Genomic DNA, 20,381 nt, shown 5'->3' on the forward strand with positions numbered 1-20,381 from the left:
CGAACTCCTTTGGGTACAAAGTGGAAGGTCTTCTCCAGGACGAATGGTTTTATTATTTCCTGAAACCCTGAGAAGTTTGTCAAACTGTAACGGGTTGAGGTGACGTTCAGCATCACGGCTGTTATTCTCCATCTTTACAGAACCGCAGGAACCTTTTATTCCAGTTGAATTTTTCAGCCTCTTTCACTGTAAGTGTCCCTAAACGACTTGTTTTTAAATTCACAGGGAGTTCCTTTTGTTCGCAAACTTTTCAAATGACTTTCAGATCAATTTTCTACACAATAAAAACTATAAGTTACCTTTAAAGAGGCAGGTGAAAAGCTCCAGTTGGGGTTTTTTTTTTATTTCTTAGAGTACATAAAAGATTGATGAAGCTTCAGAGGCTGCAATGTGAGAAACTTTAAACCTGTTCAAAGCCCAGCAGGAAGCCGGCGCTCCTGGAGGCAAGAAGAAGTTTCATGAAGAGACAAGAACCCGTTTCCCGGCTGATTTATTAACGCTCCGGGGTCCGAGCGACAACCCTGAGCTCAAAACGAGGAAAAATGACAAAATGACACTTTTACCATGAAGTTTAGTCTCCTCTGGTGGTGTACGACCACAAATATGAGTTTAAAGCTGGAAAACATTTGTCACCAAGTGCTAAACTGGACCAAAAACCTTACGAATCTAAAAGCAGCTCGTCTTATTTGTTGAAATGTGATCATTAAAAAAGGCCAAAATAATTCTGTGTTACAGTGTTTGTACATAAAGTAAAATAAAACAGGGATCAGCTGCATTAAACCACTAACAGATGCTAAAAAATAAGCTGAAACTACCTAAAAACTCCTGTTTGGTAAATTTTATCTGAAGAGCCAACAGTGACCCCTGCTGGTCACCGCGCAACATGGCGGCTAGCTTACAGTGACTCAGCAAAACGACCAAAAAACGGTCAATAAAAAAACAAAACTCACACAATAAGACTAAACATGCTGTGAATAACTAACAAGGAGGGAACGTAAATAAACAGAATAATCAACATGTAGCAAGAAGCTAGCATTAACAGATATGCTAGTTAGCACGGTAGCATGTAGCAAGAAGCTAGCATTAGCATGGTGGCTAACACTGAATTTATCCTGCTGCCGTCAGAGAACCAGATTATAGTTTTCAAACAAATGACAAAAATTAAAATGATGAGAGATTATAATCTATGAGTCATGAAGAATAGAAGTCAAAATACTCAATATTGTTGCTCTGCTGCGCTAACAGCTCCAGTTAGTAGCATATTATGCTAATATGGAGGAACAGGTGACTTTTAGGCTGTAATATAAATAATACTTTACCAAAATAAATGATGGCCTTTCACTTTAAGTCTTATTTTCTTTCAGCTTTATTTAAAACATCCCAGTGTGGCTGCTCCAAGCTGTTAGCATTAGCACTTTAAACAGGAAGTACATCTGCCACCATCTCAGTTAAGACTTTAATGGATCTAAATTAAAAGCAAATTAAAATCAAACATGAAAGGTTATCCTGAACTACATCAGATGGTTCAGTTTGGTCCAGTAGTTTTCCAGATATATCGACATGAGATTCTAAAATACAGGTACGCATTCAGTGTAAACAAAACACTCAGCTGAATCTGCTGAAAGCTACGTGGAAGACTGCATTAGCCTGCTTATATTTACCAGAAAAATAACCTCTGCATGCTTCACTCGACAGATCTGAGCGTAAATACGCTTCAGTTCAAACGGCGTTCCACGAACGGCGCCATTCTTGACCTTTTTTCAGTCACTTCGGCTGTTTCTGCAGGTAAACAAACAAATAAAAATAAACCTGTTTAATAAGTTAACGTTGTCTAATGTTGGTATAACTGTGCAGAAAAGACAAATATTCATCCGTTTAGATCGGCAAATCCTGAAAATAACGATATTGCTCTATTATAGCCATTTTTCTGCTTGCTAATGATTAGCTGTGGCGGCCATCTTGAACCGTGCTGACCCCAGAGGTTAATCAGATGCAGCGAGCGTCGTTAAAATCCACCCAGTGGTCCGTGGGATCGAGAACAGGCAGAAACATCGTCACCTGCCGGTCGCCCTTCGGCGGCGGGCGCTAAGAACGGCGTGCACGTCGTGCCCGAGCTTAATATTTAGCCGAGCAGTTTGGAGGTGGAGGGTAACAACATTTACATGATGAATTGGCAGAGTGAAGTGTTGGAATAGAAATGGGAGAGATAATGTATCACGTAGCTCTGAGTGTGGAAGCCGGGACCACTTGACATTTGTGTCACATAAAACGCGGGAGGAGCGCTCCGCTCCAGCAGTTATTCAGGACGCTGAATATTAAGAGAGGAGCCGGAGAGCGAGACGCCGTCTGGCTGCATAAAAAGCTGTAATCTCTGCAAACAAAGCTCAGGAGACGGCGGAGCGACGGCTTCATTACTCATCTCAGAAACGGGGTCGTGGCGTGCAGACAGGTAACGACGCGGCCGTATGGAGATGGCTATCCTCGTTACATATTAACACGTCCTCTGAGGGCTGGCACGCGGCCTCCCAGCATGCACCTGGGCAGCACGGTGTTTGATGACTGGGCCTTCTTCTTTCTGCTCATTTAGCTGTTTGCTTCAGAACCTTCAGCTCTTTCAGGAACTTTGACACTTTTCAGAATATTTAACTTTATTTGCAGATGTTTTCAGAAACACAAAGTTCTCCTCGGTTCCTGCTTCAACTTATTCTCATTTTAGCTTTTAGATCTGAGCTACCTTTCTGCCACTTTTAGCTAGTCTTTTGCTGTTCTTAGCTACTCTTTAGCTACTTCTAGCTTCAAGCCTTTCATAACTGTTAGCTACTTTTAGCTTGTATCTTTTGATATTTTAGCTACCCTTTGCTACTTTTAGCTTTTAATTAGCATTCTGTTATTTTTAGCTTTTAACTAACCTTGTGCTGCTTTTAGCTACCCTCAAGCTAATTTTAGCTTTTAGCTTTTTCTTTTACTTTTTGTTAGTCTTAATAATTCTAATTTTAGCTACCCTTCAGCTATTGTTTTTAGGCCTTTTGCTACATTTCACTTTTAGTGTTTTTCTACTTAAGCTACCCTTTAGCTACTTCTAGCTTTCAGCCTTTTATAACTTAGTCTTTTGCTAAATGTAGCTTTTAGCTATCTTTATGCTACTTTTAGCTTTTAACTACCTTTTTGCTGCTTTCACCTCTTTGTTAAGTCTTATTACTTCTACTTGGACCCTTTTGTAAACCTTTAGCTACTTAGTTTCTATCTATTTACTGCATTTAGCTTTTAGTTAGTATTTTTCTTCTTTATGTAGCGTGTAGCTATTTTTAGCTTTTAGCTGGTGTTCTGTTTTGAAGCTGCAGTGAATCCGTTTCGGCTCCTTCAGCTCATGTCTTATTTCTCCAGTCACATATTAAACGCCTCGGCGCGCGGACTCCCAGCATGCAGCAGCCTTTTGTTTGGCTTTCTGTTCGGCTGATTGTCCCATTGTCCCGCTGATTGTCCCGCTGATTGTCCCGCTGATTGTCCCATTGTCCCGCTGATTGTCCCATTGTGCTTCCTGATCCTAACACCAGCCTGGTGGGGCTGATCGTTTATCTCTCCGGCCTTCAGAGACGCTGGAGACCTGCTGAACGGAGGACCAGAGGGATCAGAATCTGGTTTTTCAGGTCCAAACGGTGATCAGCAGGGGGAGGTTCCAGGGTTCGTCCCCCCAGACAGACGGCAGACTGGACTTCAGCAGGTCCTGAGTCCTCAGAGTCCAGATGGTCTTAGAGATCCAGAACCCAATGTTTAAACGACCGGAGTAGTTGGTCCGACAGCTGGAGTCTCGTCCGTGTTTTTAAGAGAACGAGGAGGTCAGCAAAGATCTGCTCCTCAGGCAGCTTCAGGTTCTGTAGGAGCAGCTGAGAGTCCTCCTAACTCAAACTCTGAGCTCTACCAGATCGGATGGCTTCAGTGGCGGGTGATATGCATCCATCACCCATCTGAGAACCACCTCAGCTGACTCCTTCTGATGAGGAGGAGCCGAGTCTAGCCAAGCTACAGAGGAAGACCAGGATCCAGGATCTGGATCTTTGAGTCTTGATCCAGACCTCAGGACCACAGGTGAGGGTTGGACCATGGACGGACCAGTACATCCAGAACTTTCCCTCAGCTGGGCTCCGTCACCTCGACAGACCGGAGCAGCGCCCTCATTATTGCAGACCGTGAACCATCCAGCCTGAACCTGAACCATCCAGAACCAGGAACCCAAAGCCTCGGGTTCCTGGGCTCAGGTGGGACTCGAAACCCCAGGTCCTGAGCTCAGGTGGGACTCAAACCACCGGGTTCCCATGGGACTCAAATCCCCGGGTCCTGAGCTCAGGTGGGACTCAAACCACCGGGTCCTGGACTCAGGTGGGACTCAAACCCCCGGGTCCTGGACTCAGGTGGGACTCAAACCCCCGGGTCCTGAGCTCAGGTGGGACTCAAACCCCCGGGTCCTGAGCTCAGGTGGGACTCGAACCCCCGGGTCCTGAGCTCAGGTGGGACTCGAACCCCCGGTTCAGGCGGGCCTCCTGCAGACTCCGTTTCACACACATCACTTTGTTTGTATTTAATTCCCCGTTTTGCTCCCATTTAAACACTTCCTGCTCGTCTGAAGTGATTCTGATCCTCGTATTAAACTAAAACAAACAGAGACGATGATGAGGCTGAAGCTGCGCAAATTTATGAATATTTTAGAATAAAATCAGACTCAGGAACCATAAAAGTAGGATGAACTAACTTTAAGGAACTGAGCCGTAAAGGAAAGCTCTGTTCTTACTGTTTCTCTCCGAGTTGAACAGTTTTTATTCAGCCGTCTGAACAGATCATAGGTGGAGCAGCTGGAGAAACAAACATTTTAAACTCAAACTGAGCCGTGACCTTATTTTACAAACGTAAATCTTCCCAATTAATCCTGCAGATAGATGAAACGATACTCCTCTGGAATATGACGATGACTTTCAGTTTCAGCGGCTCTCAGAAGAGAGAAGCAGAGTTTCAGAGTTTCTTTTAATTAAAAAGCTCAATGAAAAGAGATGGATCGGCCGATAACATCACTACCTTTTTCCTGACCTCAATTTGGCTCAGCTCACCTCTGCAAATGAGTCTGGATGAGCCGCCTGAGCACGAAAACTCACTGTTATAACCCGTCAGATTAATTCATTAAATCTGCCGCACAGTTTTCCGTCCCTCATCGTGTGAATTGTTCACGGTGGAGCTGCGACTCGGACTTGGAGACATCTCAGGGTTCTGGTTCCGTTTGGTTTTCTGGACTTCCTGTTTGTTTGTTTTTTGCTTTGAAACGAGTTTACACGGTGTGTTACGATTTGTCGTTTTATCCAAAAACATGCGTTCACTGGACTTAAGCCCCGCCCTCACAGAGCGCCACACCTGGACTGAGGTCTCGGTTCTCCAGAAAAAGGCGGAACGTTCCCTCCTGTTTGTGGGATCTTCAGGCGGAGGAGGTGACGGTTCTGTCCAGGAGCGGTGGATCGATGGAGCGGTGAAGAGCGTGGGTTTCAGGGCCAGAACCAGAACCCTCAGGAGGGATTATACCTCCTCTCAGGTCTGGAGCACCTCGGGTTCCTCCAGGAGGAGTTGCAGACGAAGGTCCGGGTTTCCCTTCTGACTTTCAGCTTTCTTTTCCCCAGAATGCCCTGTGGTTGTGGAGGAGTTGTGGCCCACTCTTCTTTCCAGCGTTGCTTCAGCTCATTGGTTTCTGCTCAGCTCTCTGAAGCTCAGTTTAGATTTTTTCCATCAGAAAGTGAGACACAGAGACTCGTGACTCGACTACAAATGAAACAAATGAGTAAATCCCTGGGAACTCCTGATAAATCTGTGTAAAAGGAGAGTTTGCCTCTTAAAGGGAACCATGAACGTTATAAAGTTTCAGAGGCAGATCTGGTTTAAGCTTTTCTGCTGATCAGATCTCTCCCTGGCTGTCAGAACGAAACCATCCATAATTTCCACGTCACTTCTTTTTTTAAAGTCTTTGAGCCTCAGACTCTAAAGACGATTATAATTTATATAACACGCCTCTCAGAGGCTTTTATTTTGCTTCTCATCTCAGTCCTGCAGGGCGTTGCAGCTTCCTGCTGAGCCGGCGGCGGCGCTCCGACTCCGAGGGGGGGTTAACTGCCATCTTTACTCAGGATTTTTCTGCTCAAATCTTAATGATTCTCACCGGAGTCTAACTGCAGGAAGTTCTTCATTATGCACGAGTTTACATTCCTGCTCCTCGCCAAGCTCCTTCACGTGGTAAAAAACTCAACATGGAGAACGATCAGCAGCTCAGGTAGGGTTCCTGTAATTAATCATAACTACGGTTCCCCCTGACCAGGCTGGTTTCTCTCAGTGTCGCTGGGAACATTTGAGTTTGACGTGTAAACTCTGAACAGGTGCGTAATTCAACAGTTCATATGAGAGAAACAAAGGACACGAAGGGTTGGACATTTCTATGGTGGCCGGATGTGAAGCTGGAGAACTGACAAGGTTCTAACAAAAGGGTCACCTGTGACCTTTGACCCCATGACCTTGAAATCAACAGGGATCATCCTGGACCTACGAGGTGTCCGGCTGTTCAGTTTGACGTTCCTGTTAAAGGATCATCGGTTCAGAAGCCGTCCACAGCATAATGTCCCGTCTCAGGACGTAGGGACAGGTAGAATTAAAATAAAATAAAATAAAATAAAATAAAATAAAATAAAATAAGTTAAAGCCTGTGTCTCACTCGTTGGAGGCGAGTTTTAAACAGATTTTCAGCTGAAAGAAGCAAAACACGGAATAAAACTGTAGCTTAAACTTTAAGTTAGCAAAATGCTATCTTTAATTACCGTGATGTTAACAAAATTTGAAAGAAACAAATTGCCAACTAAAAGGAGCAAAACGCTAGTTAAAAGCTAAAAGTAGACAATGGTTAGTTAAAACGATAAGTAGCAAAAAGCTACGTAAATTAGGCAGAATTTTAGCTTATATAAAATTAGCATTAACGTTAGTAGAACAAGGAGTAGAAAAAGTAGCATTAGCAGTAGCAGTCTTAGCTTTAGAATAATTAGCAGTAGCAGAATTAACTTTACCAGAATTAGCAAAAGTAAAACTAACAGCAGCAAAATTAGCATTAGCAGTAGTAATATTAGCTTTAGTATAGTTAGCATTACCAGAATTAGCATTAGAAGTTATAGCATTAACAGTAGTAGTCTTTGCTTTTGTATAATTAGTAGTAACAGAGTTAGCATTGATGCTAATTAACATTACCAGAATTAGCATTAGAAGAATTAGCAATTGAACAAATCTTGGGAATATTTACATAACGTCTTCTCTCTAAAATACGACCAGAAACCCGTTTTGTGCCTTAAAACGTTCCTGATAATCCACGTTTTCCTTCCACGGAAGCTTCGGGAGCAGCTGTTTAATTTCCACGAGCCGGATAAATCAAACCAAACGGCCCTGAAATCTTTTCTCTGAGAGGAACAGAACTGCTGCTGTGTATAAGCACAATACTGCCAACATTTTAACGCAGAACAACTTTAATGTCTTTTTCTTTGGACCGACCCTAACCTTCCTGCTGAAATATTGTTCCCAGAGGGATTTTATGGGCTGGAGCATAAAGCCTCTGTGACACATACATTACACTGCTTTAGCTCATTTTAAGATCTCTTTCTCCAGGTTTAAATCTGACTTGGCATCCATCAGGTCAGTAAAATCATTTCCATTTTATTCAACGGCTCCGAGTGGAGCTGAAGAAACAAATTCAGATGTGTCCTTTCAAATGCAAAGCTCCCATGTGAACACGGTTTAAATTGTGAAGAGATAAGCAAAAATCAATGAGCATGCAATATTAAAGTCATCGGACCAACGCGGGAGGAATAATCCTTTCTAAATTGGGACAGAGGGAAATAAAGAGTGGTTTAATGTCGGCTCGCTTCAGACGTCTGATTTAAATCAGGCCGTTTACAACAAAGTGGGGTCAGGGTTTTTGTGGAAGAATCGTAAATTCCTGCCTGAAATTCCGACTTCTTCCTTCTCCAAAGGCCGACGATAACCGGACAAAATGGCCGACATTTTAAATTTCAAAACTGTTTTTGAAGAGCAAAAAGAACCAGGAAGCTGCCAGTGACCTCACACCTGTGCACTTCTAATAAGACAGGCAGAAACTTTAGAGCAGAAAGTAAGCCTCAAGCTGTTTCTGTTAAAGAGCCTCACTTCCTGCTTTGAGGAAAACTTTCTGAGCTCAAACACGATGGAAGTCAATGAGAGTTTGGAGGTGCGATCTCTGACCTCCTCAGCAGAGAGGAAGATAAAAACGCCTACATGTGGATGTATGAACCGTAGGAGTGGAGATTTAATGGAAATAAAGAACACAAAGAACTCCAAACAGGACCGGGTGTTATAAATAAATACGAATGTTGTCTGCTGGTATTTTTTGATTTTTTAGCTAAAATCTTCGACCAGCTGCCAGCGACCCACACGTGTCTGTTCACCTACAGAAACAGGAAGTGACAGAAGACAAGTCAACAACAGCAGAGCCGTCGGAGTATTTACACTCAGATTTCATTTCGAGTAAAGTCTGCGGAGCTCCGGTTCCCTGCTGGATCCCTGATTCTGCTCCTGTCCGTTCGGCCATATTTGTTTACAGACTACAGCCAGCGTATAATTATTTGTATTTGTATAACTCTTTGGAATGTGGCAGATTCGGATCTCCACATGTTTCTGATGAATGTCCGTCTTGTTCCTTCTTGAACCAAACATTTGAACTTTAAAGTTAAATCTAATAAACGTATTAAACTAAAAGGAGCGGGGAGTCCCAGCGCTCGGCTGCAGCAGCTGACCCGAATCTGAAGGAGGCCGTTTCCACAGAAGCTGTTCTTGGTGGGAATGAAGGTCCAAGCTGTCAGCCAGCAGCTGAAACCCATATTGGGTTTTCAGCACCGGCACCATCAGTGATGTATGACAGTGATGCAGGAACAGATGGACACCACTACATCATTAGTACCCACAATCCACTTGGGCGTCTGCGGCGTCGCTCTCCAACTCGGCTCACGTCATGAATATTCAGTCTGGTGAGCGCCGAGGCCGAAGCTCAGCATATGTGGGAGGAGAGAGATGAAGGAAAGCTTCATGCATCCTGCAGGACGGGGTGAATGTTCATGTGTCTGTTAGCAAAATATCTCATGATTTAAATGTGATTCACTTCCAGAACCAACAGGATTCAAGACGACAGCTGCAGCCGAAAACACAAAGTCTATTATTTCCACTTATAATGAGGTAAAGTTTGGTGTGGTAGTAGCTGAGAGTCGCCTCCAACACACGCTCTGAGCGCCGAACCGTCGAGAACAACCAACATAAAACTGGCGGACTCCTCCATTAACCCAGCTGTCATTCATCATCCTCTGACCCACCTCTGCAAACAGAAGAGCCGCTCTCTCCGGGTTTTCTGTGTTTGCTGCGGCGCATTTTAATCTGCGGCGCTGATTGCTTTTCGCCGCCGTTGGCTGACAGCCCCGCGGAGCCTAATCACCGGGCCGGAGTTTTGTGTCGCCGCTGCCCAAACATAATCAGCCGGACAGATTATGCTAATGGGCTCGAATAGGAGGAGCCTCAGAACACGGATCCGACCCAAGTCCCGGGAAAAGGTGTTCGTTTCCAGCGAGCCATTCTGGTTTTACAGGATCGGGCCTGGGTTCATCTCACCGAGCCGTCGCGACGTTAAACAGACAAAACCAGACGCTTCCAACATCGCCGCCTCTCGCTCCTCCAGCTGTCGCCTCGTTTCACCAACAGGCCGACTAAATTAAGATTAAAACCCTGGTTTAGGACAATAAATACAGTCTCTGTCCGTATTAAAGTGTTTTACTGTAAAAACTAAACAAAACTCAGATAAATAACGAAGTCGGTTGTTTAGTTTGTTTAGGAAACGGATCCAGTTTAATGAAGACAAATGTGGTTAAAATCACGTTAAAATTTAAAAGAGCTGCTTGTAAATATATTCACTCGTTTGGCTTCAAATCCCTGAAAATGACTTTACTCCTGCAGCCGTGTGAAAACAAACAAACAAACAGCTTCCAGCTGGCCTTAGCTCGGGACGTACGAGTCAACACCAGTCCAACACGTCTCTGCACAGAAGATCCACCCCCAAGCATCATGAAGACCAAGAACCACTCCGAACAGGTCAGGGACCAGGACCAGGGTTGGGTTTTAAAAAGCGTCCCAGAACCACGAAACGTCCCACAGAGCTCCATCCAGTCCATTATTAGGACACCCTGACGAGAGGGTCCGTCCCCGAAACTGGAGGACATTAATCAGAGGGACATCCAGGGGGACAAAGACAACCCTGATGGATCTGTCCACGGAAGCTGCTCAGAGGAGGGTCTTATGGACGAGAAGCAGGAGAAAGACAAACCTGTGGACGGATGAAGGACAACATGTCTGCATGCTGAGAACACCACCCCTTCAGTGGAGCACGGTGGTGGCAGCATCATGCTGTGGGGACTGGGACACTGCTTAGAGTTAAAGGACAGACGGAGAACTTGTTGGAGTCTTCCAGAGATCTGAGACGGGGACAGAGGACCACCTTCCAGTCACTGAAGAACTCGTCTGGATCGGGGAGAACCAGGTAAAGGTTCTGGAGCGGTCCGGTCAAAGCCCAGACCAGGGTCCACCTGACTGTTGGACACAAGCAGCACCCAACCTGAAGAGACCTCGGAGGGGTCAAAGGTCATCCACACAGAGGAGGATTTACGTAAATGAAATCTTTTTAATTTCCAGTGGATTTAGAAGTTTAAAATCTCCTCCTCCTCCTCCTCCTCCTCCTCCTCCTCCTCCTCCTCCTCCTCCTCCTCCTCCTCCTCCTCCTCCTCCTCCTCCTCCTCCTCCTCCTCCTCCTCCTCCTCCTCCTCCTCCTCCTCCTCCTCCTCCTCCTCCTCCTCCTCCTCCTCCTCCTCCTCCTCCTCCTCCTCCTCCTCCTCCTCCTCCTCCTCCTCCTCCTCACGCTCTCAGTTCTCGGCTGAATATTCCTGTTTTCTGTTTTTTTCTTCCCTCTTCAGTGAACTTTGTGACTCAAAGCCTCGGTCCAAATTAGCATCCAGGTGGTGTTCTGCGGCGGAGGCAGAGGAGGACACGGACCTTGAGGAGCGAGCGCTCATTAGACAGATGAAGAAGAGAGGCGGGACGGTCCACCGCCTGCAGCTCTCCGCCATCACAGCGAGATGAATAATAGATCCCCACATCAAACAGAAACGCTCCGAGCTGCCGTCCACCGGGACAGAACCCTTCATAAAGAGTCCACTGTCCTCAGAACTGTCCAAACTACAGGACAGGACAGGCGCCGAAGGCTTGACCAGTCAGAGACAAACCTCTGACTAACAGCTGAAAAAATCACTGAAACAAACATATATCAGCTGAAACGACCCTCAGCTTCTACCAAACCAAATTTTAGCTCAACATCTGTAACATTAACTGAGTTTTAGTCGTTTTAAGGTGTGAACTGTATTAGAAAAACAAACATTTTAGCACAAAAAACATGTTTTTATACCAACATCCACTTAACAAATCTCCACTTTAATCTCAGTTTTAAAATTAACCTGTTAACGTTATTTTCTGCTGTCGCTAAAAGGCGAAAAGACGACGATTATTGTAATAAAATTAGGTAATTTAATATAAAAACACAGTTTAGATTGGAGAACTGCAGGAGAGAAACGAGTTTGAATGACTGCTGGAAAACAACCTGAGCTGAAAGCTGAAATTATCAAAACGATAGAAACATAAAGTAAAAATGCTAGATAAAATTAGAACTCTAGCTAAACAACGACAAAACCTAAAAGTAACAAAATGCTGAAAGTAGCAGAACGCTATTTGCTAGCGCTATCAACTGTATGTAGCACTTCCTGTGCAGCCTGATTCACTTCCTGCATGTTTGAGATTAAACTGATAGCTTTAAGGAGCTAACGGCTAATCTAACGGTCTAAAATCAATTTATTCCTCTTATTTTTCCATATATGCTTTAATAAGTAATCGCAGTATTTATACTTTTACTCGATTAGAATATTTGAGGATAAACAGGCGTGAAGTCAACACCAGCATTGCCCGCCTCGCAGGGTTGGGATGACTCTCAGCTACTACCACGCCACATTTTGTCTGTGAAACGGAATGAATTAAATCCAGTCTTGTTCTGGTTGAGGCGAGGAGACGCTGGAGTAAAAATTGACTTTTTGTTGGTTTGTTAGCGGTTTTTCCCTCAGCTTCTCTCCTCCGTCTGTAAAAAAACAGAAGCTCCTCTAGCTCGTCTGCAGTGAAACCGCTCCGTCGGCAGAAATGAATTTAAATTCAATCTGCAGCCTTTCAGAGCCGAGCGGCCCCCCCGCTGTCAGAACAAGCAGATCTATAAGAAGCTGCTTTTTTTTACACTTTTCTGTTAATGGAGAAAAAAAAAGAGAAGAAGAAGAAGAATATCTGCAGCAGAAGGTTCGTGTGATTAAAGGTTTCAGACATTAAATGTAAACGCAGCAGAACCGGGTTCGGGCTGAGCTGTTAGTGACCAGAGGAAAACACATTTCCATAGATATGAGGCGAAGCCCCGCCGGAGCCGCTGAGATTCCTTCAGCCGTCTGACTCCTGATAAGGTTAGACTCCCGTAAACAGCAGCCGAAACAAACACGCCGGCTTCTCTCTGCCGCTCTGCTTCCGGGACCAGAGATCCTGCATCGGTTCTCATCATCAGCTGCACGCAGGGGCGTTCGCCTGTTAGCAAAATATCCCACCTCCCGCCGACTGATTCAAGATGGCCGCCACAGTTCATCCACCTGAAAACGGCTCGATGCAGTTTTTCTGCAGACTTCGGCTCGTTCAGCTGCTCTGACTTTAGTTTTTGTTTTTCGAAATATTGAAACTTTATTTAGAAATGTTCCCCCATAAAAACACGCAGATCCCCTCGGTTCCTTCAGAAACTGGCTCCGGTTTTAGCTTTTTAGCGTTTTAGCATTTTAGCTAGCCTTTTAGTTTTTTTTATTCTACAGAATCAAAGTCCAATTGCTTTGTTCTTTAATTGTTTTGAATACTTTCAGCTTGCCTTTTTATAATTTTAGCTTCTACTTAACCTTTTGTTTCTTTTAGTTAGCATTTTGCTACATTTAGCTTTAAGTCAGCCTCAGTTTCAGCCTGAACTTTAGCAGAAAATGTCTTTTTTTTACAGAATAAAAGCAGAATTCACCGAACGTAACGAGTTCTGTTTACATCCGACTAACAGCTCGGCGCCGCTCCGTTTATTAATCGGGCCGTTGGCGCTCTGGTTCGCTCCTTGCCCTGTTAAGGGTTTGATTTACAAGAAAAGGGAGGGAAGGATGAAGAATGGAGGGACGAGCGCACGTGTCCCCGGCGTCCTTTCAACGGGGACTCTAATTGTTGGACTCGAGTCTGAGAACACAGCTTCAATCCTGCAGCAACAAAAAGGCAAACAAAAGGCTCCGCCGGCTGCTGTCCCTGCAGATCTGTATTCCTATCAGATGCTGCGGTGATATGATATGCATGAGGCCGGTGTGATGGAGGCCCCTGTGGACGGAGGAGGAGGTGGATGTATTTATAGATAGCCTATCTCCTGAATGCAGCTCCTGATATCTCCACCGATGGGTTTAAGCTCTCCTGCAAGAGATAAGTGAGGCCGGGAAGTCGAGGGGCCAATTCAGGCACGAGAGCACAAATTTATTCTCCAGTTTCCGTCCTGCTGTCCCTGTTTGAGACGGCTGGACGTGTCCTCCAGCTGTCTGGGGGACAAACAGCTTCAGAAAACACGAAAATGCTCATCAGGCCGAACTCTGCAGCAAAGATAAGCCTCGAGTTAAAGAAGCAGCTTTACTGGAGATCTAATCAGCTCCTTTGTTTATTCAATTACAGCGTCGTCATCGCAGGGACGGGGACAGGGACGTCCTGCTGGACGAAACAGGAAGTCCAGCAGCGGTCCTCACAAAGACACAGACCCTGCCTGAAACACACGGATCAGCTTTTATTCTGCAAACAGACCAAAATAAATCCGAACCTCTCCTCATTTATTCCACTGATTCTCAGAGTGACGCTGCCCCCTGCTGGTGGAAACACGTCATTACAGAACCAGGACTGGACCTGGTTCTGGATCAGTTCTCTGCACGGACCTCATTAAAGAACAACATCTAAACATTTACGAACCAAAACGGCTCCAAATTAAACAATAAAGTCATTTAGTAAAACTAGAAGAATAAAAATGATTAATCTGATCATCTGTCAGATTTAAGAAATTTAAATCTTGTTCTTTAAAAACAAAAAGTTTTAAAAACTAAAAGAAAGAACATTTTCTGCTAAACTGAAGCTGAAACAATAATCAGAGAACGAGGCGATCCTGACACATTTCAAAAATGTTAATAAAGTTAAAAATTTTAAAAATAAAAACGTTACAAAAATCCAAGATGAACGTTTGGATGTCTTAACAAAACAGGAAGATACTCTGGGACCCCCTGAACCTCGGGGCCCCCTGAACCTCGGGGCCCCCTGAACCTTGGGGCCCCCTGAACCTCGGGGCCCCCTGAACCTCGGGGCCCCCTGAACCTTGGGGCCCCCTGAACCTCGGGGCCCCCTGAACCTCGGGGCCCCCTGAACCTCGGGGCCCCCTGAACCTCGGGGCCCCCTGAACCTAGGGGCCCCCTGAACCTCAGGGCCCCAGTAAGTCCTTTGTAAAGTGTGGCCCTGGCTGCTGCTGCAGTGCGACGCCGCCCCCTGCTGGTGAAACCCGTCATCACCACAGAGAGCAGCAGCCGTCTGACCCACGAGACACAGAGCTGAACTTTACCCGCTTTAGCAGAGAGCACCTGAACGCATCACCTGCATGTGAACGCATCACACCTGAGTCACAGAGAAGGAACAATGGTTCAACATAAACAGGTTACCTGAATGGAAATAATAAAATCGAGGAGTTGTAGAACCAACAGCTACAGAATAATTCTGTTTTTACATTATCACCCCCCAACAAAGAGCCAAAAACAGACTGCTGCAGCTGTCCCTGCATTTCAGTGTTAGCAAAATATCTGAACCACTCAGAAAGCAATCAGTGAGCATCTTTAACCGATTCCCTTATGGAAACAATCCGATTCCAGATGGCTGCCACAACCAGCTGACCTCAGAAAACACAAAAATGGCCGCGACTCGGTCCGTTTTCCAGGTGTTGAACCTGGTGTGGTAGTAGCTAAGAGTCCTCCCTGATCGCTGTCTGAAACTACTGCTGCAGACTTTGGGCTAATTTTAGTTTTCAGGAGTTAAAACGTTTCTCTCAAAATATTTAAACTTTATTTACATAAATTTACCCAATAAAATACATTCAGCTCGCTTCAAATCCTTCAAAAACATTCCTTTAAAACCTTAACATACTTCTGCTAATGCTACTACTGTTACTGCTAATGTTAATTATTCTACTGCTTATTTTAGCAATGCTAAAACTACTTCTAATGCTAATTTTATTATTGCTAATTATACAAATGCTAAAACTATGACTGCTAATGCTAATTGTTTCACTGCTAATTCTTCTATTGCTAATGCTACTAATCCTAAAGCTACCACTGTTACTGCTAAAGCTAATTTTATTGCTGCTAATTCTACTTATGCTAAAACTATGACCAGTAATGCTACTAATGCTAATGCTAAAACTATGACTGCTAATGCTAATTGTTTCACTGCTAATTCTTCTAATGCTAATGCTACTAATGCTAGCAGTGGCGGCTGGTGGAGTTTTCTCCAGGGGGGCGATAAATCCAAAATAAACACATACTAAGGTACCACATGAATCAAAATAACAGAAGCAACATTATAATGTACATAATGTACACACCAGTACTTACAAAGACGTAGGTCTCCCAAGACATTTAGCGTTTATAAGACCAGTTTTCTCCCTTATTTTTCTAAACTTTACCGGAGAAAATACATCAAAGCTTGTTTTATGGTGAGAGCACTCACTACGTCACGTATTCTGAACATACAATAGAACGAAGATCGGATGTCTCACTCTGATTAGAATTCAAACCCAAACATTTTAACAGTTTTTTAGCATAAATTTTCTTAAACTAATTATTAACTATGAACTTATTTATTACCTTTTGTATGTAACTTAGTCACGTAATGAACTTATTACTGTGTTTGAATAAAAGGCAGCACACCCGCTTGACTTTTCAATCGGGCGAATTTTATGACAGCCGGATGTGACGTCAACTAATACAAGCTAACGGTCTGTTAAATTTAACTAATCTTTTGTTACTTTTAGGTAGCATTTTACTACTTTAGAAAAACGCTAGTAAAAAAAATAACAACACTAGCTTACAGTTTTTAACACTTTCGGCTACTTTTAGCTTTCAGCTCAGTTTCAGCTTCTTTGCAGCTTCCACACTGAATTTTCACAAAAAATATAAGTTCTCTTGTTTTTTATCATCTCTGAAGCGTTTTTAACCTAAATATAAAGAGACGGTTCTGTTTGTGTTGATAACAATGTTCAGACCAACGTGGAGATAAAATATAAGTATAAATAAAATCAAATAAAGGAGGTTTAATTGTTTGACCTCAGATTAAATGTGTGATTTAAGAGCTTATAAACTAAAAAGCAGGACCGAGCGGCTCCTTGGACTCCCAGCCTTTGAGTCGTGAAACAAAGCATGAATCCAGGAAATCCTCCTCGGAGGTTGATGCCCTGCAGCCCAGCTTCTGTGATGCTTCACAAATAACTTCAGAGACCCTTCAGAAGATCCTCTTCATCACTGATTTATAAACATCTGGCTCTGACGGCGTAAAACCACAGCTTCCTGCAGAACTAAAGCAGCCCAGATGATCCGGTTCGGTAGAATAAATCAGGAACGATCTGCATTTTGGATGGAAAGTCTGATGAAACGACCTGAGGTGCTTCACCTGCTGCCTCGGGGGTTTCCTCAGCAGAGAGAGAATACGAATGCTCTGAGGCTTCTGCTGAAAAACAAAAGAAGAAGAAGGAGCAGCTCTGAAAACAGGAGCAGCTCCAACAGACCCGACCGAACAGGTCCGACCCCCAAGTCTGGATCCGGTTCTGGTTCTGTTAGCTCTGTTAGCTGTTCAGGTTGAAAACTTTAGCTCCTTTTCTTCTACTGGAGACTCAAACTCCCACCAACATGAGCCGAAAGCTAAAACTGCGGCTCCAGAACAACCGAAACTAAACCGAGACGGGTTGGAGACGACTCAACCCCGTTCAGCCTCCATGATGGCGTCTCAAACGCAGCCGAAGCCACAAAGATCCCCAAAAGGCAAAAGAAGCAGAATACTAGCTGAAAGCTAAATATAGCTAGCTGAAATCTAGAAGTAGCAAAAAGCTAAGAGAAGCAAAACGCCAGCTATAAGCTAAGAGGAGTTAGATGCTAGCTGAAAGATGAAGAAACTTAGCTCAAAGCCAAAAGAAGCATGATGCTATCTGAAAGCTAATGATAGCAAAGAGCTAGTTGAAAGTAGCAACAGGCTAGCTAAAAGCTAAAAGTAGCTAAAAGCAAAAATGGTTGGTAAAAGCAGCTACAGACTAGCTAAAAGCCAAAATGTTAGTTAATAGGCAAAAAAAGCTAAATGTTAGCTAAAAGCTAAAGCTAAGAAAAGCTAGCTATAGGCCAAATGTAGCAAGATGTTAGCTAAAGGCAGCGAAAGGTTATTTAAATGAGGTCATGAGCTGACCTCTGACCTCTGACCCCTGCTGGTTTAAGGCTCCTCAGATGTTAAACAAACATTTTATGAAAAAAAAAAATCTGAATAAATAAAAATAAAATCCTTAAAGACGAGAACATCACAATCTCCTCGTGATCTAAGTGTGACTCTCAGCTACTACCACCCCTTTCTTAGGTAGATTAGCTGTGGCGGCCATTTTGAATCCTCTGGAAGCTAAATCAGTTCTGATGTTTATGTCTCCAAATATTTTGCTAACAGACGAACAAACGGCGTTACAGAACATGATTGCCCACTTTTCATGGCGGCAGAACAGTAGCTAAATATCAGCCGAAGCCTAGCTAAATGCTAAACGTAGCAGGAGACGATGATAGAGCCAGTTTTCTGAAGCAGAGGGAAGATCTCCATGGATTTCTACGGGCAGAATATTTACAAATGAAGGTATAAAAGCCACAGCAGCCGTCTGCTGAACGAGCCGAAAGTCCCGAGCAGCTAAAACAGCTAAAGTCTGCAGAAACAAGCTGACTCAGCGTTCAAACTGCAGCTTGGAGCGTTTCAGACTCTTTTTAAAGACAATAAATCCAGAAAGAAGCTCAAACGTCCAGCAGCTCGCAGCCGAAACATTCGGTTTGTTTTCAGAGCCGAACAAGAGACGATTTGTCCTCAAACCTCCCTGTGGACAGAAACGAGCTGTCTGAAGCTGAGACAGTCCTCTGGACGGCAGGACAAGTCACTCTACGATCGTCTCATGAGCTGATTTCTGCCGTTTCTTCCTGATGTGAGGCACATCTGGGCGATTCCACAGCTGAGCGAGCAGCTGAAACCCCCTCGCCTCCGTCTCTGGAGGTATTCGTGTCAGAGACGTCTTCCTGCACATCGTTGGACGGTTGTCTTCAGGGAGCGGACTGCGTCTCCCATCTGTCCTGGGGGGGTTGAACCCGCTCGCTTGCCCCCCCTCAGGTGTGTCCCAACGATCCAAGGGGATTTTCCTTTAACTCGGAGTTCTAAAAATAGATTTGTTGTCGTTTCTGGATGTCGAGTTCAGGAACGTTCAAACATTTGTCTCTGAGCTGGAGACAAAACGGGACATTTTGTTACCTACGATACACATGTGGAGCTAAATAACACCGTCTTTATGTCTCCATTTCGTCTCAGTTTAATGTCTTTTTTTGTCCCAACAAACGTCCCGAAACAGTTTTACTTTAAATGCTGTTTGAAATCCGTCCATGTTGGACCAGAACCTGAAAGTTGAAGCCAGAACCAATCCCCCATCAGCTGGTTCCAGTGACAGATTTAAGCCCCGCCCCTCCGAGCTAACGAACGGGACACCTCAGATCATTTAACTTTTGTTGATTCACGTAAATCTGATGTCCATCTTTTCCAAAGAGGTTTAGCTCTAATTACTTATTTCATGATTTAAAAGGGAGGTCATGTGACATCATGTTTGTGGGCGGGGCTTAAAGACCCACACCTCCAGTGCACAGACTCTGGTTCCAAAAATACAACATGGCAGCTCCTATAAACGCAGAGTTAGAAGGTGGAACAAAGTTTTTACCACATTTAAATATAAAAACTGTAATCTGGATTAATTTTACAGAAACTCTGCAGGAAGTGCTACAGCTAGCTGCTAGCCTAGCCTTTAGCTCTTTGATCCTGTCGATGAGCCATCTGCTGCAGGTAAGATATTAACTGTTTGAGCCACACCTGTAAATATGTGAAGTGTCACTTTAAGCTGAAGCAGCTTCAGGAGTTTCTCTCGTTTATGAATCAATTTTATTTTTTAGTTTAAAACGTTAAAAACTAAAAACAGAAGATCAGAAATCTGACGATTCTGAGACGAACTCAGATTAAAATCAGAAAAAATAACATTTTTAACAAAAGCTCAGTTTTATTTTCTGTCTGAATTTATGAGAAACTGCAGCTGAAAGCAGCAAAATGCTAATAAAGGCTAAAAGCTGGATTAGCAGCTGAAGGTTCTGATTCAAAAACAGCTGAAGTCTGCATTAGAAGCTGCTGAGCAGAACCACATCTCTGAGGCTCGAACCGGAAACGGGTCAGTCATTTATTAACAGAACCGAACCTCCAGAACCATCTGGGTCACTTCGGTTCTGGATCAGAACTTTGATCCCCGGAGGAAACTTTCCTGACACTTTCAGCCTCTTTACACCCGGACCCGGGTCTGAGGGTCCTGGTCCTGGTTCTGGTTCTGGTTCTGGTTCTGGTCCCGGTCTGCAGCCTCCTGATGAAGAGGAGGACGAAGCTCACCTTCTCCTCCACGGAGATCCTCCGGGTGTGCTGCGCGGCTCCCGCGCTCTGGTTCATCGTCCCGCCGCTGCGCTCCGGTCCGGACCGGCTCTGAGTCCCGGATCAGTCCCGGATCCTCAGCCTCGGGTCCAGGTCCTAGTCCCAGTCCCGGTCCTGGTGGCGGACAGTTAAAGCTGCTTAGCCTCCTGTCGGTGACGCGCACAGACTGCGCGCGCTCCAGCTGTAGAGCGCGCGCCTCCACAGCTGATTATGATCCAGCAGAAAATAAAGTTCTGGTCTCTTCAGAACCTCCTCTGGACCCGAACCACTGCAGGAAACCAATCCAGAGGTTTGAAGAGCAAACAAACAAAAACCGGTCCTGTTGGAGCTCTAAACCCGGTCCTGTTGGAGCTCTAAACCCGGTCCTGTTAGGAGCTCTAAACCAGGTCCTGTTG

General features: G+C 44.5%; 1 protein-coding gene across 4 annotated transcripts in view; it reads right to left on the bottom strand.

The window, feature by feature from the left end:
• The window catches only part of LOC108243438 (inactive dipeptidyl peptidase 10), a 35,928-nt gene extending 15,788 nt beyond the window's left edge, over positions 1 to 20,140 (bottom strand). For 3 of the 4 annotated variants that reach the window (XM_025008752.2, XM_017428864.3, XM_025008754.2), the window contains exon 1: positions 19,948 to 20,140. In XM_025008752.2, coding sequence (XP_024864520.1) covers positions 19,948 to 20,004 — 57 coding nt within the window. In that variant the 5' untranslated portion in view covers positions 20,005 to 20,140. Of the gene's footprint in view, positions 1 to 15,857; positions 15,964 to 19,947 lie in introns of those variants that run through there. The other variant, XM_025008753.1, reaches the window with a different exon arrangement.
• Positions 20,141 to 20,381: the final 241 nt, after the last annotated feature.

Source organism: Kryptolebias marmoratus, linkage group LG6, assembly GCF_001649575.2.
Source record: "Kryptolebias marmoratus isolate JLee-2015 linkage group LG6, ASM164957v2, whole genome shotgun sequence".
NCBI classification, from domain to species: Eukaryota; Metazoa; Chordata; class Actinopteri; order Cyprinodontiformes; family Rivulidae; genus Kryptolebias; species Kryptolebias marmoratus.